This window comes from Sinohyriopsis cumingii, chromosome 5, assembly GCF_028554795.1.
Source record: "Sinohyriopsis cumingii isolate HCF-2022 chromosome 5, ASM2855479v2, whole genome shotgun sequence".
NCBI classification, from domain to species: Eukaryota; Metazoa; Mollusca; class Bivalvia; order Unionida; family Unionidae; genus Sinohyriopsis; species Sinohyriopsis cumingii.
Genome location: NC_142965.1, coordinates 121,269,448 through 121,296,162, shown reverse-complemented (window position 1 = coordinate 121,296,162; position 26,715 = coordinate 121,269,448). Strand labels below are relative to the sequence as shown.

Here is a 26,715-nt window from a genome sequence, read left to right as displayed (position 1 = left end):
TTACAGTTTTGCATTGAGCTCATGACCACATGAGTGTTTGACATGTTATTACAGTTTTGCATTGAGCTCATGACCACATGAGTGTTTGACATGTTATTACAGTTTTGCATTGAGCTCATGACCACATGAGTGTTTGACATGTTATTACAGTTTTGCATTGAGCTCATGACCACATGAGTGTTTGACATGTTATTACAGTTTTGCATTGAGCTCATGACCACATGAGTGTTTGACATGTTATTACAGTTTTGCATTGAGCTCATGACCACATGAGTGTTTGATATGTTATTACAGTTTTGCATTGAGCTCATGACCACATGAGTGTTTGACATGTTATTACAGTTTTGCATTGAGCTCATGACCACATGAGTGTTTGACATGTTATTACAGTTTTGCATTGAGCTCATGACCACATGAGTGTTTGACATGTTATTACAGTTTTGCATTGAGCTCATGACCACATGAGTGTTTGACATGTTATTACAGTTTTGCATTGAGCTCATGACCACATGAGTGTTTGACATGTTATTACAGTTTTGCATTGAGCTCATGACCACATGAGTGTTTGGTATGTTATTACAGTTTTGCATTGAGCTCATGACCACATGAGTGTTTGGTATGTTATTACAGTTTTGCATTGAGCTCATGACCACATGAGTGTTTGACATGTTATTACAGTTTTGCATTGAGCTCATGACCACATGAGTGTTTGACATGTTATTACAGTTTTGCATTGAGTTCATGACCACATGAGCGTTTGGTATGTTATTACAGTTTTGCATTGAGATCATGACCACATGAGTGTTTGACATGTTATTACAGTTTTGCATTGAGATCATGACCACATGAGTGTTTGACATGTTATTACAGTTTTGCATTGAGATCATGACCACATGAGTGTTTGACATGTTATTACAGTTTTGCATTGAGATCATGACCACATGAGTGTTTGACATGTTATTACAGTTTTGCATTGAGCTCATGACCACATGAGTGTTTGACATGTTATTACAGTTTTGCATTGAGCTCATGACCACATGAGTGTTTGACATGTTATTACAGTTTTGCATTGAGCTCATGACCACATGAGTGTTTGACATGTTATTACAGTTTTGCATTGAGCTCATGACCACATGAGTGTTTGGTATGTTATTACAGTTTTGCATTGAGCTCATGACCACATGAGTGTTTGGTATGTTATTACAGTTTTGCATTGAGCTCATGACCACATGAGTGTTTGGTATGTTATTACAGTTTTGCATTGAGCTCATGACCACAAGGGTGTTTGACATGTTATTACGGTTTTGCATTGAGCTCATGACCACATGAGTGTTTGGCATGTTATTACGGTTTTGCATTGAGCTCATGACCACATGAGTGTTTGACATGTTATTACAGTTTTGCATTGAGCTCATGACCACATGAGTGTTTGACATGTTATTACAGTTTTGCATTGAGCTCATGACCACATGAGTGTTCGACATTTTATTACAGTTTTGCATTGAGCTCATGACCACATGAGTGTTTGACATGTTATTACAGTTTTGCATTGAGCTCATGACCACATGAGTGTTTGACATGTTATTACAGTTTTGCATTGAGTTCATGACCACATGAGTGTTTGACATGTTATTACAGTTTTGCATTGAGTTCATGACCACATGAGTGTTTGACATGTTATTACAGTTTTGCATTGAGCTCATGACCACATGAGTGTTTGGCATGTTATTACAGTTTTGCATTGAGCTCATGACCACATGAGTGTTTGGCATGTTATTACAGTTTTGCATTGAGCTCATGACCACATGAGTGTTTGGCATGTTATTACAGTTTTGCATTGAGCTCATGACCACATGAGTGTTTGGCATGTTATTACAGTTTTGCATTGAGCTCATGACCACATGAGTGTTTGACATGTTATTACAGTTTTGCATTGAGCTCATGACCACATGAGTGTTTGACATGTTATTACAGTTTTGCATTGAGCTCATGACCACATGAGTGTTTGACATGTTATTACAGTTTTGCATTGAGTTCATGACCACATGAGTGTTTGACATGTTATTACAGTTTTGCATTGAGCTCATGACCTTATGAGTGTTTGACATGTTATTACAGTTTTGCATTGAGCTCATGACCTTATGAGTGTTTGACATGTTATTACAGTTTTGCATTGAGCTCATGACCACATGAGTGTTTGACATGTTATTACAGTTTTGCATTGAGCTCATGACCACATGAGTGTTTGGTATGTTATTACAGTTTTGCATTGAGCTCATGACCACAAGGGTGTTTGGCATGTTATTACAGTTTTGCATTGAGCTCATGACCACATGAGTGTTTGACATGTTATTACAGTTTTGCATTGAGCTCATGACCACAAGGGTGTTTGGCATGTTATTACAGTTTTGCATTGAGCTCATGACCACATGAGTGTTTGACATGTTATTACAGTTTTGCATTGAGCTCATGACCACATGAGTGTTTGACATGTTATTACAGTTTTGCATTGAGCTCATGACCACATGAGTGTTTGACATGTTATTACAGTTTTGCATTGAGCTCATGACCACATGAGTGTTTGACATGTTATTACAGTTTTGCATTGAGTTCATGACCACATGAGTGTTTGGCATGTTATTACAGTTTTGCATTGAGCTCATGACCACATGAGTGTTTGACATGTTATTACAGTTTTGCATTGAGCTCATGACACATGGGTGTTTGGCATGTTATTACGGTTTTGCATTGAGCTCATGACCACATGAGTGTTTGGCATGTTATTACAGTTTTGCATTGAGCTCATGACCACATGAGTGTTTGGCATGTTATTACAGTTTTGCATTGAGCTCATGACACATGGGTGTTTGGCATGTTATTATGGTTTTGCATTGAGCTCATGACCACATGAGTGTTTGGCATGTTATTACAGTTTTGCATTGAGCTCATGACCACATGAGTGTTTGGCATGTTATTACAGTTTTGCATTGAGATCATGACCACATGAGTGTTTGACATGTTATTACAGTTTTGCATTGAGATCATGACCACATGAGTGTTTGACATGTTATTACAGTTTTGCATTGAGATGATGACCACATGAGTGTTTGACATGTTATTACAGTTTTGCATTGAGATCATGACCACATGAGTGTTTGACATGTTATTACAGTTTTGCATTGAGCTCATGACCACATGAGTGTTTGACATGTTATTACAGTTTTGCATTGAGCTCATGACCACATGAGTGTTTGACATGTTATTACAGTTTTGCATTGAGCTCATGACCACATGAGTGTTTGACATGTTATTACAGTTTTGCATTGAGCTCATGACCACATGAGTGTTTGACATGTTATTACAGTTTTGCATTGAGCTCATGACCACATGAGTGTTTGACATGTTATTACAGTTTTGCATTGAGCTCATGACCACATGAGTGTTTGGTATGTTATTACAGTTTTGCATTGAGCTCATGACCACATGAGTGTTTGGTATGTTATTACAGTTTTGCATTGAGCTCATGACCACAAGGGTGTTTGACATGTTATTACGGTTTTGCATTGAGCTCATGACCACATGAGTGTTTGACATGTTATTACAGTTTTGCATTGAGTTCATGACCACATGAGTGTTTGACATGTTATTACAGTTTTGCATTGAGCTCATGACCACATGAGTGTTTGGCATGTTATTACAGTTTTGCATTGAGATCATGACCACATGAGTGTTTGACATGTTATTACAGTTTTGCATTGAGCTCATGACCACATGAGTGTTTGGCATGTTATTACAGTTTTGCATTGAGCTCATGACCACATGAGTGTTTGACATGTTATTAGTTTTGCATTGAGCTCATGACCACATGAGTGTTTGACATGTTATTACAGTTTTGCATTGAGTTCATGACCACATGAGTGTTTGACATGTTATTACAGTTTTGCATTGAGCTCATGACCACATGAGTGTTTGACATGTTATTACAGTTTTGCATTGAGCTCATGACCACATGAGTGTTTGGTATGTTATTACAGTTTTGCATTGAGCTCATGACCACAAGGGTGTTTGGCATGTTATTACAGTTTTGCATTGAGCTCATGACCACATGAGTGTTTGACATGTTATTACAGTTTTGCATTGAGCTCATGACCACAAGGGTGTTTGGCATGTTATTACAGTTTTGCATTGAGCTCATGACCACATGAGTGTTTGACATGTTATTACAGTTTTGCATTGAGCTCATGACCACATGAGTGTTTGACATGTTATTACAGTTTTGCATTGAGCTCATGACCTTATGAGTGTTTGACATGTTATTACAGTTTTGCATTGAGCTCATGACCACATGAGTGTTTGACATGTTATTACAGTTTTGCATTGAGCTCATGACCACATGAGTGTTTGACATGTTATTACAGTTTTGCATTGAGCTCATGACCACAAGGGTGTTTGGCATGTTATTACAGTTTTGCATTGAGCTCATGACCACATGAGTGTTTGACATGTTATTACAGTTTTGCATTGAGCTCATGACCACATGAGTGTTTGACATGTTATTACAGTTTTGCATTGAGTTCATGACCACATGAGTGTTTGGCATGTTATTACAGTTTTGCATTGAGCTCATGACCACATGAGTGTTTGACATGTTATTACAGTTTTGCATTGAGCTCATGACACATGGGTGTTTGGCATGTTATTACGGTTTTGCATTGAGCTCATGACCACATGAGTGTTTGGCATGTTGTTACAGTTTTGCATTGAGCTCATGACCACATGAGTGTTTGGCATGTTATTACAGTTTTGCATTGAGTTCATGACTACATGAGTGTTTGGCATGTTATTACAGTTTTGCATTGAGCTCATGACCACAAGGGTGTTTGGCATGTTATTACAGTTTTGCATTGAGCTCATTACCACAAGGGTGTTTGGCATATTATTACAGTTTTGCATTGAGCTCATGACCACAAGGGTGTTTGGCATGTTATATGAATACTATTCAAGCAAGAATCCTAACACTTGGTGAAGAGAGGCAGCTACAACCCAATTTCAAACAGATCTTATTGTCCTATATTTCAAGCTTATTTGACTTTTTTATATAATATATAAAAATAAAGTTATTTTATGGGATCTGTTTAATTCATGAAATTTGACAAATGTTTATATGTCTGCTAGTTCTACACCATTACACCCAAGGTACTTTGTCTACGTTTAATGGTGTTTATAACATAAGTTTATGTATTCGCATTTAGGTCACTACAGCTTTGATATCTTTTGGTGAAAGTAGCTGACATAGGGTTGTTCACTGGAGAAAATGCCAGTGATTATTTCCACCAGCCATTTCAGTATTTACATCTCCTGGTCATCTTTATATTACAACATAAATGTTATTTACTCGGTGTCTGTGAATGCTGAATACAATAGTATTAGGTAGGAACTGTTTGGCAGAAAAAATTGCACATGCATGCCTGGTTAATATGAAGAAAGGGACACCCAGTTCAAGAAGCCACACTTAAGTATGAAGCAATTTGATCTTTTCATGATGCAGTCAGATTACAAAAAAGTCCAAATTTGATGTATTACGCAGTTGTATACTGTTAAAATGTTACCTATCATATACTTAAAAAGTTACCTGCCATATACTATTAAAAACTTACCCATCTATACATTATTAAGTTACCTGCCATACACTGTTGAAAACTTACTTTTTGTACACTATTAAATATATCAGTTTATAAACTAAAACTGCAATTCTTGTGTTGGATACCAATTTCATTGAGCTTCAAAAGACAAAGTAAAGTGTTGGCTTACCAATCTAGCATTTAAAATGAAACAGACATTAAAAAAACACAATCCGCTATAGATAAAGATGATACTGAAAAGCTATTTCTGATCCATCTCACAATCTGATATTTACTGACTTGTGTTTGATGTTTTCTAAACAGATCTTCAAAGAGAGAGAAGAAGACTTGAGACGTTTATCTAAACCCCTGGAATGTACCTGTTTTGCCACCTCTATCTGGGATGAGACTCTCTATAAGGTAATGGAGATAATTATCCATGTTTCATGCTAAAGTGTGATGTAAGTAAAATTTCATCCAAAGATGTCTCAGAAGTGAAGTTCATTGTATATTGCCTTGATTTATTGGTATTCCCCTCACCCCATTTATTTTGATACGGTGCATTAATGATCAAATGTTGCAGTTTGTTTCAGTATTATCTTCAGTGGGGAAGGTGGAAACCTCGAGAACGTAGTTTTTAGCTCTGTGGTCTATTTTGGTGCTAAGGTAATGAATATAGATGCCGTAGATTTATATTGATTGCTATGGAATGCATAAACAAAATTCACATGATACTTGCCGAACCGAGTGAAACATACATTTTGTCCTTGTAGGTAGCGAATTATAAATTAGTTATATCAATATCTGTTTCTAATAAAATGATTCATTTTGTTCCCCTATTTTTCCTTAAAATTATGACAAGAACTACTATGGAAACAGTTGCTGATTTGTAGCTGTGACCTGTTTTCAGTTGTGCTGTTTTTGTACAATAAATGTTATACTACAACTATGTTGAAGCAGAATAAGAAAAAGTTTTAATATTTCTATACCATTCCTGTGGCCTAGTGGTTAGAGTCGGCCTTTGGTGGGGGAGGTCAGAGGTTCAAACTCTGGCTGAGTCATACCGAAGACTTATTAAAAAAATGATACCAGCAGCTGCCTCGCTAGGCATTTAGAATTAAGAGGTTAGTGTTAGAACTGGTCGGCCTGGTGTCAGGATAATGTGACAGGGTGGGACATCATGCTACATGTCTGTGGAATGATACCCCAGTGCTTGACATCGCTATAAACTGCCACACTGCATACATCGATGCAATATGACTGGAATTTTTTTTAAGCTACGTTAGAACTCTAAATTACACACACACACACAAAATATTTTTATAAAGTTTTAATAATATTTCATCAGTATTTTTATTATTTAACATGGAAATATGCAAAAACAGAAGTTTCAAGTGAATATTTTAAACATTATGAATTTTTAACTTTCTTTACTCTGTTCTCCTTTGTTTCACCAATTTTGCCCAACAAAATATTTAAGAATGCGTCCATATTTTGAGTTTCTGATGTTTGAGATTACAACTTGTTTTTCAAATGTTCCCAGCAGTAATAGGAGCATGGTTTTCTTTGTAGCTGTGCTAACCAGCAGTCTGGGTCTTGAATTTCTACATATATTTTTGGTTTGGAAACTTGAATGGATTTCGTTGCTTCAAAACCTATAGCATGCTTTCTACTTTCTGTGCTAAGAACAGTTTGTTTTCTCTTTCTATGTGATTTTCTGACTTTTTGAGACTAAACTTAAAGACCAGGGAAAACTTTCAAAGGGACATAATTCAAATTTTATCCTCTGGGCAAATTCTTAGACTGAGTGGTTACCTCCCTTGATATATTATGACAACTTCTATGTAGGACACACAGTACTAATTATACGGAAGAACTGTGAACCAGTCTAGAAATGGGTGAAGAAATAATAGAGTATTTATGGGTTTAGTGGTGCATAATTGGTTAATAATGAAAATTAAAATTTTAGTAAAAATATCTTTTGAGAGCTTATCCTATATGTAATTTTAAAAAAATATAGACAAATTTCTCTTGATGCAATTTTAGTATTTTTACAGGCTTGACTCAGGAGTACTCAATAATGAAAGTAACACCTGACTCATTTGGTGCAGAATCAATAACATGTGTTTCACGCACATGTAGATAAACAAAATGCCGCGACTCATATGGTGTTCTTCACACATAAGCTTGCACCAAGGTTAGATGTGCATGGAGAATTATAGGTCTCATCATCAGCACCCAGAAATTTTAAGTTATTGAATTTTGAATATGATAGTGTTTCCATATGTTTACCTTTGGAGTTGAATTAGTACCTTGAGTCCTGTAGTATATAAGATGGTACATAATTAAAGCAAAACCTGTTAAGACTGAAACCATTGAAACTGATATCTTGTTTAAACTGAAACATTTTTCTGGTCCTTTAATTTCAAAACAGAAACATTCAGTAAACCAAAGCCTTTCTACCCTGAAGACCAAAGGAATTTTTTAGTCCCAATTTTCATTTTTATGCTTAAATGGATCCCATAAAACTGAATCTTACCATAATGTGGCCAGGTAGCTGTCAAATTCATGACAAGAGGTTGCCAGTGGTCTGGAAATAGCCTAGGACCATGTGAGAGGTAAAACAAAGCCTGCCTTGCACATGCTGAATCTCAGCAGTAGGCCAAAATGTATGTCTTTACACCTGGCTAAATGATTTTTGTAATAAAGTGCCAGTGTTTGTACAGATCAATGAAGATTATGTTTATTGCAGATCATCTATATCTTATATTGTAACACCTAAGTAATATTTAATCAACTGACTTTTGAAACTTGCAACTAGGTTCGCACCCAAACATATGACATTATTGCTGACAAACACAAGCCAAAGATTTTTGCATCATTATTCCCACATTTACCAGTTCTATGTCATTTTATCAATGTTGAAACAAAGTGCAAACACTTCCACTTCAAGATCATTGTGCTAATAAAACATGCTGTAATATATATATATATATATATATATATATATATATATATATATATATATATATATATATATATTATAATGTTATAAGAAAGTGGATAAAACTATTTACATTGTATTTTAAGTGAAAATATTTAAGAATCTCGGATAATGGAAAACCCTCAAAACAGAAATTTTACCAGGTTCCAGTATGGTTTTTTTTGGTATTTATAGATTGTGCTGTAGATCAGTAGAAAAATGCTTATCAGTAACAATTGTTTAAATAGTGTCACAGAACATTTTAGAAATTATTGATCAATTTTATTTTAAGAGATAAAGATGAAAGATAAAGTATAAATTTTAGATTGGTTTTATATAGAAGGATACTGGTTATAATCATAAAAAGAAACATGATTATCAACATCTCATATTACATTTATCCCTTTGATCCTGTTTAATGTAGAATTACCTGAAGCCTCCAAGCAATCTCTATTATATCCTTTTTATTTCCATTGCATAAAACACCATTCTATCATATTAGTGTCAACATTCTTACCTTTGAAAAAAACTCGTTGATAAAATCATGACTTGTTTTATCACAGTGTTAAATTTTTCACAACAGGCCTGGTCCAGCATTGTTTATCAATTGATTCCCAACGTCCAACAGTTGGAAAGCAACCTCAGGAAATTCACAGAAATAATTGATGCAGATGAAGTGCTACTGTTTGAGAGAGCAACGTTTTTGGTAAGTACGCTTTATGTTTATAATACAAATGAAAACTTGTTAAGACAGTCAACAGACAAATAAATTTGTCCTTTCTTGACAGCTGTGAATTAAAAGGTCCCTTTTGTTGTTTTTTTTTTTTTTCTACATGACCAGGTATGAAAGAGTAATTTTATTTCAACAGTAACAAATACCCTTTCAAATTTTTATTGCTCAATAGATAGTTTAATGACGATGATAATAATCCCCACATATGCCCACAGTGAGGTAGTGAAAAGATGTGAAATGAAACTGTTCACTGTTTTAACATGCGGCAAAGTAAATTGTTTTTAATATGCAGTATAAATGGATAAATTGCACAAAAATGAACATGTTTCAGATAATAAAAATTAATGCACTTTTTTCATGAAGTTTCAACTTTTACAAAGTTAAAGAGTTTATTCGTGGCTTTTTAGACTTATACATTTTTGGATGTTTTGTTAAAGTTTCATTTTTGATGTTTTCATTGTATGTCACAACCATTTAACATTTGGCATTGTTTTCATTGTATATCATAGTCATTTAACCTTGGCGTTATGAGGCTAAGAAATAGAATTTTGTTTTTAACTAGATTAATACGTGTTTTGAACTAGATAAATACATAAGTTGTCAGGTATGGAATTATGTCATGCAGTGTTTCACCATAGAGATTTTGACAAATAGTGCAGAGAAACATTTCCATGCCTTATCAGATTCCTGGACTCCTAGTTTTAAAATCCTAGGAAGACTTCTGCCTTATACTTTTGATATATTATCTGTTTTGATGCTTCATAACTGTTGTGAAACTATCATAGATAGAGCCTTTCTGTTGAACTTTATTACCAGAGGTTGTTTGTTGACTTTTTGGCTGTGGAGACCAGGTACTGTATATATTAGTCCCCCTTTCTGTAAGACCACCCTTTTTAACTGAATCATCAATAATCTTAAATTGTTATTTAAACCTTTCAAATGCCATGTCAATAAAATTAGAATACAAACATCTGGCTGTAACTATCATTCCATTACTTTTACTGCTGCTGATTGTAGAACTGGTGTTATTCATTGTAATCGATGTGACAAGACATTTCTTAGCAATGATCAAGGTACTCTTTTTTTTTTTCTATTTAGTTGAACTGATGTCACAATTCATTTTAAACAGCAAATGTCTGACATTTTGTACCACTTGCAAAACTTATTCCTTCAGTGACAACTGTAGCATTGTGAAACTAATTTGTAGCTATTACATGAAATACTTTATCGTTAGGTAGGAAGTGAACTTGTCACTTGATCTGCTGGTTTTAGTCTGGTACCCTTTCAAATGCATTTCATAATCAGTGAGAAAGAAGCCTTGAGTGCTAGTGTTTCACTGTTTAGCTCCACAGGCCATAGACTGGATGAGCTCATAGGATGGCCTGTTGTTAGTTTTCCAGTGTCTATGCATCCATTAGCTCAAGACTGTTATTTCAACTCATTCTAAACTACTTGGAGGATTACCATGCAACTTTGTACACATTTGTATCCAGTGGTTTTGTTGGTTCTAAATGAAAAAAGTGCTCCGAGGCATCTTGTAAGTCCACTGCAGCAATCATCTTGACATATTTTTATTACTACATCTCCTAGATAGATAGTTATGTAAACTTGAGGTTTTCACAGAAAGACTTATTATGATGTATTGTCGGTCCTAAATGAAAATGTCACCTATCCGATGTATAACATGGCCACCACAGCAGCCATCTTGAAAATCTTATCGCTGCTGCTCCTAGATGAAAAGTCCAATGCGAATGGAGTTACGACATTTAGTTTGTCCTAAATGAAATTAGTCAATTAGCGTAAATTTGTTATTGCTACTCCCAAACGGAAAGTCCTATGCGCATGGAGTTACGACATTTAGTTTGTCCTAAATGAAAATAGTCCATTAGCATAAATTTGTTATTGCTACTCCCCAACGGAAAGTCATATGCACATGGAGTTACGACATTTAGTTTGTCCTAAATGAAAATAGTCCATTAGCATAAATTTGTTATTGCTACTCCCAAACAGAAAGTCCTATGCACACGGAGTTACATCATTTAGTTTGTCCTGAATGAAAATAGTCCATTAGCATAAATTTGTTGTTGCTACTCCCGAACAGAAAGTCGTATGGGCATGGAGTTTTCACCAGAAGATTTCTTATGACATATATTCATACATGCCAACTAATACACTTTTGGTGTAATGATTATGCCTTTTTTCACCAAATTATGCTTTATGAGTAACCATATTTGGATTATGCATTTTCGGTATGTCCACCTCCCAAACAAATAACATTTCTTTTCTCATTTTTATTAACATCCCATCAATCCTTCAGACCATATTCTAGAAAAGACTGCTTCTACATGACTACAACATAAGAGTATGCTTGTCCGTAGCCTTGCATGCACTTTCCTAACAGTATTATGTTCTATTTATAGCAGCTTCCCTATTTCCAAGAAACATGCTGATTTCTACTTTAAAACTTTTTAGCTCAGTTTCTGTTTATGGGGGCGCTCACCAGTTATGTACTTTTGAGAGAGTGACGTATGTAAGGTTAAGTTGTTTGCATTTAAAACATGCACAATGGAGAGAATGTTGGCATACCTCTATGCTACATTAATGTAATGTGGATGATATTTCTTTGGATATTGTACTTTTGGAAACTGTACGATCTAAGCACACTGCTTACTAAAATGACTGCTCCCTTGTGCTTACAAAATTAGCTTGAATTAGTCTAAAGTACACTGTCCATAGCAGCTATTAAAATAGGAAAAATGAATTTTGCCAGACTAGACAATACCAGCTTCTGAAAGTGCAATGAATGAATTTACTAATGCATAAAATGTAAAAAAAAAAAAATGTTATCGGCTCTTTTTTATACAATTTACCTCTAAAGTTCAGGAAGTGAAAATGACCACGTTAGTACTTTTTTGAAAGGTGCACATCTGGAGTAAGGCCAAGCTCTATACACTATAACCCATATTACAGCCATCAATCATACACCTAAATAAAGGAATTAAAGGTTCTTTGAATTATACCAAAGATATATTAGGTCTTTTTTAAATAGCCAGTATAACCAGTGAGGAAAGCGGGGGAAATTTTTTTTCTTTAAAATCCTAACCCTCCTATGCAAAATGCGAAACTGTAGAGCGCCACCTATAGCAGCTGTGTGTCCTAGTTGGGAGAAAACAGACTGGTTTTCTAATTTTTAATCTTTGCAAGCAGATTCTTTGTTCTAATTCGTATCTGGTACAGACCATGATAATAGTCTGCTGGCATACATTTTTATTGCTACACCAAAATCAGTTTGGGGCATTGATATAAAACTTTACACACATTCATCCCAAGGTCAAGCTGGTCCTAAAATACTTTTTATTGCTACACCAAATCAACTTGGGGTATTGATATAAAACTTTACACACATTCATTCAAGATCAAGCTGGTCTTAAAAGAAGATGTTTTTGCTTAGACATCCATTATCTTATCTTGAAAATCTTGCTATTGCTACTCTTCCTGATTGGATGGCCATATCAAAGTGCAGTTTTCCATAAAAGACTTCTTATGATATCTAGTTAGTCCTAAATCAAAAGGGTACAGATCTGCCATTCAATATGGCCACCACTACAGTCATCTTAAAAATCACACCACTACTTCTGAAAATGGAAAGTCCTGTTAACTTAGGATTTTAACTAGAAGTCTTATTATAATGTCTAATTGGTCCAAATGGAAGTTCGGTTTGGACTTGTCACTACTTGTCCAGAATGGATGGTCATATCAACACGAGCATTTCACTAACATACTTCTTACGATAAAATGATGTCAGTCTGACATCGAATATTTTTATCGCCACAACAGCCATCATGTAAAAGCATCTTCCCCAGAATAGAAGGTAACAGCGATATGACTTTGTTTATCAAAAGACTTCTTTTTGTGTTTAATTGGTTCTAAATGAAAATGGTTCTATCCACATATCATATAAGACCATTGCAGTGGCCATATTGAAAATAATTTTTATCCCCAGAATGGATAGTCATATCAGCTTGGTGTTTTACTAAAAGGCTTCGGTGGCGCTATACAGTTTCGCATTTTGCATAGGGTTAGGAATTTAAAGAAAAAGAATGTCCCCGGCTTTCTTCACTGGTTATACTGGCTATTTAAAAAAGACCTTGTATATCTTAGGTATAATGCAAAGAACCTTTAATTCCCTTTATTTTGGTGTATGATTGATGGGTGTACTATGGGTTATAGAGTATACAGCTTGGCCTTACTTCAAATGTGCACCTTTCAAAAAAGTGCTAGCTCTACTTGGTCATTTTCACTTCCTGAACTTCAGAGGTCAATTGTATAAAAAAGAGCCGATAACTTTTTTTACATTTTATATATTTGGTAATTCATTCATTGCACTTTCAGAAGCTGGTATTGTCTAGTCTGGCAAAATTCATTTTCCCTATTTTAATAGCTGCTATGTATAGTGTACTTTAGACTAATTCAGACTGATTTTTTAACACAAGGGAGCAGTCATTTTAGTTAGCAGTGTGCTTAAATCATGTAAAATTTCCAAAAGTACAATATCCAAAAGAAATATCATCCACATTACATTAATGTAGCATAGAGGTATGCAAACGTTCTCTCCACTGTGCATGTTTTAAATGCGAACTACTTCACCTTACATACGTCACTCTCTCAAAAGTACATATTATCTGGTGAGCGCCACCATAAAGAAGATGTAGGTATTATTTTTTATGATTTAATTATGTTTATATGGCTGAAACATTTAAGTCGCAAGCATCAAAACAATCCTTATGAATAATTCTCCTGCCTTTTTCCCCACAGAACAGTATTTATGAGTGTCAGAGTCTCTAACAAGTCCAGCCTACCCCCCCCCCCCATGATAAAAGTGAGCTATTTTAAGAATGCACATTACATTTTGTAAACATAACAACCAATGTTATGCTGAATGACAGGAACATGAAACTAGCCAGAATTATTTCTGAGATATCAACAATGAATTTTACAATTAGAAAAGGGAGGTAACTCATCAGCTTCATAAAGGTCAAAGGTCAAAGTGTAAAATATTTGCCTATTGTTTAATATGGAAGAAGCGAATTCACTTTCTCTTCATTTATTTTTTTATTTCATTGCAAATAAATGAAAAGAAACATTTTCACCATATATTTCTGTCACTTATTGCAACAGTTTTAAATTTAAGTTGACTCTATTCCTATATTCTAAGTCTTCTAATTTCCCATAATTAAGGTCACTACTCACACAAACATACCTCATGGCAAATTATGTAAGCAAGAGAAAAATGATCATAATTAGCTTATTTTCATGCTTAAATGCAATATGAATGTACCATTTTATTCAGAACATCATACATAATTATATGAAAATAAAAAAAAATAATTGCAAACATTTTTTTATTTTCTTTAAGGTGGCGCTATACAGTTTCGCATTTTGCATAGGGTTAGGAATTTAAAGAAAAAGAATGTCCCCGGCTTTCTTCACTGGTTATACTGGCTATTTAAAAAAGACCTTGTATATCTTAGGTATAATGCAAAGAACCTTTAATTCCCTTTATTTTGGTGTATGATTGATGGGTGTACTATGGGTTATAGAGTATACAGCTTGGCCTTACTTCAAATGTGCACCTTTCAAAAAAGTGCTAGCTCTACTTGGTCATTTTCACTTCCTGAACTTCAGAGGTCAATTGTATAAAAAAGAGCCGATAACTTTTTTTACATTTTATATATTTGGTAATTCATTCATTGCACTTTCAGAAGCTGGTATTGTCTAGTCTGGCAAAATTCATTTTCCCTATTTTAATAGCTGCTATGTATAGTGTACTTTAGACTAATTCAGACTGATTTTTTAACACAAGGGAGCAGTCATTTTAGTTAGCAGTGTGCTTAAATCATGTAAAATTTCCAAAAGTACAATATCCAAAAGAAATATCATCCACATTACATTAATGTAGCATAGAGGTATGCAAACGTTCTCTCCACTGTGCATGTTTTAAATGCGAACTACTTCACCTTACATACGTCACTCTCTCAAAAGTACATATTATCTGGTGAGCGCCACCTTCATATGTCTAGTTGATATTAAATGAAAATGGTGCTGATATGACATCCAGTATGGTCACCAGCACAGGGTTTTCACTGAAAGAAATGTTATGCTGTCTGGGTAATCTTTGATATCTAATTTTGACATTGGTGATTATGAAAATTGTATCTCTTTGCCAAAAGATGGATAGTCTTGTCTGTATTGGGTTTTCACCAGAAGACTTTTTATGATGGCTAGTTCATACTAAATGTCTGTATTGGGTTTTCACCAGAAGACTTTTTATGATGGCTACTTCATACTAAATGTCTGTATTGGGTTTTCACCAGAAGACTTTTTATGATGGCTACTTCATACTAAATGTCTGTATTGGGTTTTCACCAGAAGACTTTTTATGATGGCTAGTTCATACTAAATGTCTGTATTGGGTTTTCACCAGAAGACTTTTTATGATGGCTAGTTAATACTAAATGTCTGTATTGGGTTTTCACCAGAAGACTTTTTATGATGGCTAGTTCATACTAAATGTCTGTATTGGGTTTTCACCAGAAGACTTTTTATGATGGCTAGTTCATACTAAATGTCTGTATTGGGTTTTCACCAGAAGACTTTTTATGATGGCTACTTCATACTAAATGTCTGTATTGGGTTTTCACCAGAAGACTTTTTATGATGGCTAGTTCATACTAAATGTCTGTATTGGGTTTTCACCAGAAGACTTTTTATGATGGCTACTTCATACTAAATGTCTGTATTGGGTTTTCACCAGAAGACTTTTTATGATTTCTAGTTCATACTAAATGTCTGTATTGGGTTTTCACCAGAAGACTTTTTATGATGGCTACTTCATACTAAATGTCTGTATTGGGTTTTCACCAGAAGACTTTTTATGATGGCTACTTCATACTAAATGTCTGTATTGGGTTTTCACCAGAAGACTTTTTATGGTGGCTAGTTCATACTAAATGTCTGTATTGGGTTTTCATCAGAAGACTTTTTATGATGGCTACTTCATACTAAATGTCTGTATTGGGTTTTCACCAGAAGACTTTTTATGATGGCTAGTTCATACTAAATGTCTGTATTGGGTTTTCACCAGAAGACTTTTTATGATGGCTACTTCATACTAAATGTCTGTATTGGGTTTTCACCAGAAGACTTTTTATGATGGCTACTTCATACTAAATGTCTGTATTGGGTTTTCACCAGAAGACTTTTTATGGTGGCTAGTTCATACTAAATGTCTGTATTGGGTTTTCACCAGAAGACTTTTTATGATGGCTAGTTCATACTAAATGTCTGTATTGGGTTTTCACCAGAAGACTTTTTATGATGGCTAGTTCATACTAAATGTCTGTATTGGGTTTTCACCAGAAGACTTTTTATGATGGCTAGTTCATACTAAATGTCTGTATTGGGTTTTCACCAGAAGACTTTTTATGATGGCTACTTCATACTAAATGTCTGTATTGGGTTTTCACCAGAAGACTTTTTATGATGGCTAGTTCATACTAAATGTCTGTATTGGGTTTTCACCAGAAGACTTTTTATGATGGCTAGTTCATACTAAATGTCTGTATTGGGTTTTCACCAGAAGACTTTTTATGATGGCTACTTCATACTAAATGTCTGTATTGGGTTTTCACCAGAAGACTTTTTATGATGGCTACTTCATACTAAATGAACACTGTGCTGATCTAACATCCAGCATGGCAGGATATATGGTTGGTTTTAAATGCCAGTTGGACCTCAAATATGGCTGCCATAATGAAGCATTGCAAATCTTGTTAAACTAATTCTGTTGTAAGGATGGTTATGTGGTGATTTCACCAAAAGCTTTCTAGTGGTATCTGTGTTTTCCTGAATGAAACTGGTATTATTCTTGCATCTAATATGGCTGTCACAGTGGCTAATTTGAAAATCTTATTGCACAAGAATATCAGGGATGGTTTCAGCACTAAGCATTTTTGAAGAAAAAACAGTCTTATTTTTCATTCCTATAAAAAATTTTGACATAGCATTCCAGTCTATTCGAGTTGCTCTTATAATTCTGCAAACATTCTCTTCTTGTGATCTTAAAATCTTTGTGCCATGTCTCAATTTTATATTGCTGTCTGCATGAGATTATTATTATTATTATTATTGTTATTTGCATTACTATTATCATTATTAATAAGTAATATTAAAATAGTATATTATAATATAGAAAGGAATGTTGGTTGGGGTGGATAATTATGATTATGTAGTTATAAGATGAGAACTTTTGAAGTGAACATTGTCATTTACAGGTAATATCTCACTGTGAGAGAAAACCCCATCGTGATGTGCACAGATTTGAAAAGATCAGTAATATCATCAAGCAGTTTAAACTCAGCTGTAGTAAACTAGCTGCCTCCTTCCAGAGCATGGAGATCCGAAATTCAACATTTGCTGCATTCATTGATATCTTCACACAAAATACATACGTTATGGTGGTTATGTCAGATCCAGGAATTCGTAAGTTTCTTGCCATTTATCATTAAGTGTTTATTTATAGAGTTCTTGTAAATTCATTCAAATGACACAAATTAATTTATGTATCCTTATTTTGAGATAGAGATATTTCATATCTCTTATTAGTATGGATAGAAATTTTCTGGGTGGAATGCCTATACAGAAATTCCAGTTTGTCTTATTGGAGTGCTCTCCTTCCTCACACGTCATAATAATATTTAGACTTACTACCATTACTACATTGGCTTGTGTTACGATGTTATGTCAACCATATTTTGTATGCTCCCACCATTAAGGGTGTCCCTAAGCAAACAGCTTTGAAAATCAGACTGCCCAACATAATTTTCTAGTTGCCCATTATATCACTGTCATTGCTTTCTTGATAGTTGGAATCAAACATTTGATTTGTAGATATATGTATACGAGTTTACCAACTCTTCAAACCAAATGAACATTTGGCATGGTGCTGTCTTGGATCCATTGTTCATCATTTGTTGTCTCTCAACATTTGCTTGATACCATTCTGGAGGCTGTTTATTTTTTTTTATTGGAATACTTGCTTATATCATGAAGGTAATGGGCATGTTCATTAATGAATGAAGTCAATGCATATTAATGAAGTGATCTTGCCTCTGATTGGCTGGAATTGTAACCATTCTGGAGGCCATATATGTTTTTTTTATCAGATTGAGATCAGACTTGGAATATTTGCTTACATCATCAAGCAACCGAGTTTGATAATGCTTGAAAATAATGATGTGAGATAGCATCTGATTGGCTGAGCATGTGACCAATCTGAAGGAATATATGCTTATGTTCCAATGCCCTAGTGGTTAAAGTGACTGCCTCAGATGTGGGAGGTCACGTTTTCTAACTCTGGCCGAGTCGTATCAAAGACATAATAAAAATGGTACTGACAGCTGCCTCGCTAGAGGTTAGTGTTAGTACTGGTGTCAGGATAATGCGACTGGGTGGGACATGATGCCCCAGTGCTAGACATAAAAATAAACTGCCACACTGCAGACATCATTGCGATATGACAAAATTTTGTTTTTTTCAATCGAGGTTAAAAATCCAAATCACACATACACACACACACACATATTTATGTCATCAAGATCTCAGATAAAAAGCTGGATAATAGGCAAGGTCCACTTAATAATGAGGTGATTTTGTATCTTTTACCACTCTGCTCAGATTTTGATTCAACTTAAAATGAAGGCTTATATGATCAAGATCTAAAAAAATTATCAATAATTAATGAAATCCACAAATATTAACACCTTCAGTCCTGGAGGTTTTTGTCATTTTTGCCTGAAATGCGAGGAGGAAAGACATATTGGAACTATTTCTGAATACATCATAATACATCAACTTTCAACAGATTTTCCGTGAAACTAATGCCTAGTGGTGTTAGAAACATTGTTTTCCTTTGGTTATGTTGCTTGCGCATGAGCAGAAGGGTAAAAGTTGGATTTTTTTTTTTTTTTGCTTAATGGACCCATCATTTTTGTATGGGGACCACTCTTTATTCCAAATGCCCACCATATTTGCAAAGGTTCACCTGTCTGTGTGCAGTTCAGACTGGTCTGCCTTTGATCTGAGGCCAAAAGGCCTAAAATCCGGACACAAAATCTGATTCAGACTATGAGCGAATTTTGGGTGAAAATAAAACAAGTCCAAAAAATTAGGTTTTCCCTCTGTATTTTGTAGTGCAGTTAGAATGTCCAGATTATTTGGTATCATTGTAGAGCTATATCATCTGTCTGCTTTTTTGTAATACCACCCACTTTGGTTTATCTTAAATGACCTTGATGCTGCAGAGCTCGAAGTAGGGTACAGCCTCATTGGCCTATTTTCCAGGTGTTGCAGTCAAATCTGTTACAGGACCATTAGCCTATTTGCCATGTGTTACAGGTCCTATCTGTCAAATGACATTTTATAGCCAGTTTGCCATGTGTTACAGGTCCTATCTGTCACATGACGTTTTATAGCCAGTTTGCCATGTGTTGCAGGTCTTATCTGTCACATGACGTTTTATAGCCAGTTTGCCATGTGTTACAGGTCCTATCTGTCACATGACATTTTATAGCCAGTTTGCCATGTGTTACAGGTCCTATCTGTCACATGACGTTTTTTTTATAGCCAGTTTGCCATGTGTTACAGGTCAAAGCAAAATTAGTACAAAATAATTATGAAAAGTCATTTGTGAGTTCCAGGAATTAACTTTTATAAATCAATTTTGTAATTTCATTATTTTACCATTACAGCCTCAGCTGCCACGCTAATCAACATAAAAAATGCAAGACGTCATTTTGAAAAATTGGAAAAGATTGATCAGCCACAGGGGTCATCAGAATTTGTTAGAGCCACAACTCACTGAGGACAACAGTATGCATAATGGAATGACCCTACAAGGACACTGAACATTAGGCTACTTCAGTATATTTTTGGCATCAAAATTGAGCACTGATAGAATAGTTATGAAAATCCTCAAATCTCTGGTCGTTATTTTATTCTGAGTTCTGCATGAATAGCCATAGCAAAATAATGTTTTATGAGCGAAGCAATCCTATTTTGAATTAACAGTATATTGATTTTTAGGGAATGGTGCCAACATCCATAAGTAACGTACTATCTTAGATTATAAAATTATATATATGCACTTTATAATTTGTTTTATGTTTATTGCCTAGCATGACAGTGATAATAGTTGTGCTACGTCAAGAAATGTGACACAAGTATTTGTCTATTTGTATAGCTCATTTCATATTAATCATGCCAGTGCATCACCACTCATTAAACTGTCATGTTTTTCTGAACCACACATTGAAATATATCTCATGTTAATGTAGGAAAAGAAAATGTCCTCTGTATCTTTCACAGACATTTATTTCCTCAAGCCACAGAAAAATCCCCAAAGCAAGATGTTTGGAATATTGATGGTTAGTAGGTTACAGTGATCCTAATGTTAACAGAAAATTAGATGAAAGAATTCCCATTTTTATATGTGCATGGTATTAGTGGGGTACTTCAGTATTTGATTCCGGTGGTACATACCACAGTACTTGTTCACTGTACTGGTATGTCAGTAGTTTCTGTTATTAAAGGAATATATGGAAATTCCCAAGGAATCTTCTTACATCTTTAATAGTAACAGTATGTTTTCATTATTCATAACAAATTAGGTTTTAAAAGTCTGTATTTTACAAAACAGTTGGATCTTTTAAAAACGAATGGCAAATATTACAAATAATTATATTCTTTAATCACATGTTTGATACTTTTTAAGCATACAAATGCAGTGGCCAGATGGAATGTTGTGAATCATTTGGGCCAAATCCAACTTTTAGAAAACTTTCAGATTAAAAATATACTAAAATATAAATAAAAAAACATGTTTTAGTTATCTAGTAGCATATCTGAATGTATTCATGACTGCAGACCCTAAAATTTTCAGGAGCGCACTTGTTTTCTGTATGAACAAAGTAATTTATCAAGTTGACTAAGTATTTATTGTTTGAATAAGTGTGTTTTATGTTTACGTACCCTTTGGTATCCCACTCAGAGTTTCCTGCAAGTTATATCAATATTATAACTTGAAACTTGTAGGTTTCAGTATCAACACCTTTTTTATCAGTATGCTCTTTAATATCAGTGCAATGCCTTTCACAGTATCAGCTATAGTGAAAGCTTAAACCTCCCACTTTAATATCAGTGCAGTGCCTTTCACAGTATCAGCTATAGTTTAAGCTTAAACCTCCCACTTTAATATCAGCTTTTGGATTTCAGCTCATACAGTAATTAACATACACATAACAAATTCATCTACTAGAATGTGCTGGCCGTTTAAATTTTGGGGTATAGGGGTCTGTGATTTTCATTTGAACTGAAATATTTTCCTTTCATTTATCAAGATAACTATATTTTCCCAAAAAGATCATGGATATAATTTGGTATTATTTTGATATAAATCAGCAGTTTATTTTTATCCACCTATTGGCAGAGAGAAATTAAACAAAAAGTATCAGGAATCATCCCCTGAACATTGAATTGTTGGTCCTTAGTATATATAGCAGTACACCTTTCATGGAAGGTTCAGAAGTACCCCATTATAAAAAATGTTGCGCACCCATCTCTATTGTTTATAATATTTTTTCTAAATTTTCTTTTCTTTATATGTCACCATATATTTTATATTAATATGGGAAAAGTTATTTTGAGAAATTTATGTGATTTCCTTTTAAAAGTATTTTCAGCTGTTCATTGTTTTAACACGGGGGGGGGGGAAATAACCATGGGAGATAACATCTATTAGGTCCAATCAGTTCGCTTAATTTCATCTGCCTGCCTTGATATAAGAAAATGAAGGGAACTAATAATTTTTGTAAGACCATTAAATTTGTTCCAGTTATTAGTTACGCAAACTCTGCTTTGGTAGATGAGAATGGACAATTTGCCATAAATTCAAACTCCGCCAAGCCATCAAGAATTCTCATTCATTGATAAAAGCTACATGCCCAACCAGATCATAACTCTAGCTTGGCATTGTTGAAGAAAAAATAGAATTCAAAGATTGCAAATCCACTTAGGAAAAGAGCAGCCAATAGCCTATGATTATAAGTTGGCTCAGTCTGCATCTTGAGGTAAACTGAAAGTATAATTGGAGTGCCTGGAAAAACAGCATATGTTTTGTAAATAAGTCTGAAAGTATAATCGGAGTGCCTGGAAAAACAGCATATGTTGTGTAAATAAGTCTGAAAAACACTTTTGTTGCATGAGCATTTAGTATCTGTAATATAGATAGTGCTTCCAGAAAATATTGAAAATGTTGCAAAATAATTATGATTATTACTTTCATGACTTGGCAGAATTGGTGGAAAAATGTCTTTTGCTTTTATTATTTACATATTATGGGATGGTTAGATAAAGGGGAGCCATGTGCTTTTCTCCAGGACACACAAAGGAAACCAACCTTGTGCTCACTGAAAATTATTATCAGTCATATATTTGTTAAATGTTCCAGAATAAATTATGCATGTTTAATAGACTTCTGTATCTAGATTTATTACTATTTTGATGTCTTCTGCATTTATTTAGTTCATTTATTTTAAAGAGTTGAAGAGTTCATGAATATGGACAGGCATCAAACCTGAGACCTGTGCATAAGAAGTCTGATGTTCTGCCAACTCATCCTGCCACAGCTGATGTGAGAGAGCTACAGGAAGTGTCTTTGCCAGTGTTCAGTTGTTTTGGCTTGAATGTAATACACCAGTTTTACTTGTCCGTATATATTGCACATATACCCATGTGTTTGCATGTGTGCAGATGCTGAAAGACTCAGAAATGAGGGATATGATCAACCATAGCTGCTTACTTAGTGTTTTTCAACTCATAAATAGATTGCTTGCTTGCCAGAATTGTGTTACAAATTTCTGTTTATCCCTGAAGACTGTACCATTGAAAAATATACTGATATCCCAGGACTCGTATGTGCATGCATGTGTTTATGTTTTCTTGTATGGACTCAAATATACATTCGTGTGTGTGTGTGTGTGTGTGCTGTATGTATTCATGTTGTGTGCAGAATCCTTTTGATGCACATGGAAAGCATCAGTTAATTTTTTTACTCATGAAAGTTTTGATTTCCCTATATTGTGAATTAATCTTATGTTATTAAAAGTGATGCGCATGTATTCAGTTCTTAGTTGTATATTTACATGCTTACAAGAGAGCCAGTGTTATTTGCCTGTGTTTTATTTGAAAAACAAGGTTTGGCAATTCAAATTGTCATCATCAATGAGACATTACTCTGTTGTGTCTAGATATTTGCGATGGATATTAATTTTAGTATCTTTTAATACTATGAAGTTACAAAAAATTGGAGAATAAAATAATGGCTGTTCCATTAAAGCATACACAGGACATGGGGAAGGCACTTTTAAAGTAGGGTACTCACCCATCAATGCATTTTTAGAATTTTATTATCATTTAATATCATTCTCAAGACAAGTCCAGATGTAGACGGGAACTATAAATGGAAGCATGCTGTTAAATCCAGACTACCTTGTGTGTGTAAAATCATCTTGGATCACCAACAAGGTCAGTGCCACTACTGTCTGGAGGAGATGAGTCTATGTTGTAAGGCAAGAATTCCTGAAGGGAGTATTGGTCTATGGCTCTGCGATTCTGTAAAGTCTGCAACACAGAACGATGGAGCAGTGTTGTAAGTGTTAACCATCTTAACAACCACAAGGTCTTTTCAGGGCCATTTAAATTTCTTTGAAACAGATATATTCTATAAAATGATTTCCAAACATCTGCTTGTGATTGCATTGTCTTATGTTTAATCTTTCACAAGTAAAACTTGAATCACATCTCCACTCGTTTTTGTGCCATTTGATTTAAGGGTAGGTAGAATTACATTTTTGCTTACAATTTATGGATATTCCTAACCTTTTCCTCTCATAACATTTCTCTTCATATGTGGTTGCAGGGGTAATAAGTCTAGTAGGGGTGATGGCTTTGTTTATAAAGGGAAGTTACAGGTGATGGGGATAATATTGGTCAGTAATTGTTAGTATTGGTCATTTGTTGAGTGGGTGATGGTCTGACAAATGTGTAATAGTAATTTTCCTTGTCTGTATAAAACTTTATCCTTATAACTGACCATTTTTAACAGTACATTTTTCATTGCATTTCCCCCACACATTAATTCTGTGGTCATGTTTAACAGTACATTTTTCACTGCATTTCTCCAACACATGTTAATTCTGTGGTCGTGTTTAACATTACATTTTTCATTGCATTTCCCCCACACATGTTAAATCTGTGGTCATGTTTAACAGTACATTTTTCATTGCATTTCCCCCACACATGTTAATTCTGTGGTCATGTTTAACAGTACATTTTTCATTGCATTTCCCCCACACATGTTAATTCTGTGGTCATGTTTAACAGTACATTTCTCCTTGTGCGTATAATGGCCCATAATGTTTAATCATATGGCCTTGTTTACATTAAATTTCCATTGCATGTGTTAAGGACAAGTTCAAAATGGCAAAAGTAATAGATGTTATCATCAAGATAAAATTAATACAAATCTTGAATGCTTTATGTTCAAAATAGAAATGAGATCGTCTTGTGAGTAGTTTGTGAATAATTTCAAACAATTGCCTTTTCTATCAAATCTTGATTCACGTTAAACCTGGGTCCCTTTTCATTTGATATAACTTTAATTTATATGAAACAAAAACTTTTGTTTAGGAGAATAAAAGAAGCTATTGAGTAAAACAAGATGTACAACAAAATACTGGGAAAAGATGATAAAGTGATTAAAAATGGTATTGATAATATATGGGATGGTTTAGTAGTTGTAAGTAACTTAAAAGACTACAGCGATCATTACAAAGTTCTTTTAGTTGCTGTAGCTGATTTTTCATGATATTGTGTACAACCCTTGGGGCGAAAAAAACTACTTGTATTATTGAGGCATTTAAACTAGTTCTTAAGCAAAACAATAATATATCCACAGATAAATTACAAACGGGTCTGATGAATTTATTACTCACTTTTTTCCAAACATTTACAGAATTAAGAAAGCTTTCTCTGAATGATATGTTATCATTACTATGTAGATAAATAAACATTTAAATATGTGTATTACAAGACTTTTGCTCAATGACTATAAAGCTCATTCTAGTTTGTTTGGTTATAAACTTAACTGATATACATAATATTGGTAAAATAGGAGCGTCCGGCAAAAGACATGTAAAAATATTTGGTTAAACAAAAATTTCAAATTGGAGATCGTGTTCATTTATTTTCATATTTTTAGACAAACTTTTAAAAGACATTTATTTAATTTTAAAAATATTTCAATACCAAAACAACTTGTTTGCAATAGAAATAATTAAGTTTGGATCATTTCAGATCCAAATCCTGTCTCCAAAAACTAATATTGATATGTTGAATTTACTTTTTGTTTTTAATCAAAATAATACATTTTTGTTACTCTTAACGAGATTAAATTACTATTTCAGCTACTGACATATTATGGGGGTGTTCCTGATTCTACCAACGCTGATATCAGTAAGAAAGATACTTTAATAGGACTTGTCAATAATTTCCTTCACTATACACAAATTGGCATTTTGTTTGATAGCAATACTTTCAAGTCATCAGTGATCGTATAATTACGAAACACATCGCAAAATATTTTCCATTTGAAATTAAACATGATTTTAGTCATACCTATGACCTTTTAGAATTTCTGATGATACGCATGCACCCAATGATTATGATTTTGATGATGATAATAATGCACCGTTTCTAAGATCTATTTATCTATGGCAGGCATGGATTATTCTACCCTGATGTGGCTGTAGTCTTGAATGTGCCACTGTGCCAATGGCCTAGAATATGGCAATGTTTTAACTGTCTTGATGTAACACGGTATTATAATCCGAAAGGTCCTTGAATAAATTTCACAGTAATTCCAAACGTATTAATGGGCACTTAATAATTACAGTGATTAAATACAGTAAATATATCCACCCGGATTAAAACTGAACACAATAATAAGGCTGATTCCACTTCAGAAGTTATGGTAGGAATTAGTAAGTTTGAAATAAACCACATTAATATAAAATGCTCAGATACAAATACATAGCCATGATTAAGGTCAGTTTCCTTTCTAAAACATTCAGAATTGTTAAAAAGATCAGCAATTTCAAAGTTAAACAAATCCTTGTATCTTACTCTAAGATAACATAAACATGTTTACCTCCAATATTAATGATCTGAATATTTAATGTATAATCATATAGAAATATTAGCTA

At 34.2% G+C, this 26,715-nt stretch overlaps 1 protein-coding gene across 1 annotated transcript in view; it reads left to right on the top strand.

Moving 5' to 3' along the window:
* LOC149800085 (ras-related GTP-binding protein A) overlaps positions 1-23,571 on the top strand; it is a 51,703-nt gene extending 28,132 nt beyond the window's left edge. The window contains exons 5-8 of the mRNA XM_089959653.1: positions 5,946-6,041; positions 9,188-9,310; positions 17,671-17,878; positions 20,146-23,571. Of these exons, the coding sequence (XP_089815779.1) occupies positions 5,946-6,041; positions 9,188-9,310; positions 17,671-17,878; positions 20,146-20,258 (540 nt within the window). The 3' untranslated portion in view covers positions 20,259-23,571. The remainder of the gene's footprint in view (positions 1-5,945; positions 6,042-9,187; positions 9,311-17,670; positions 17,879-20,145) is intronic.
* Positions 23,572-26,715: the final 3,144 nt, after the last annotated feature.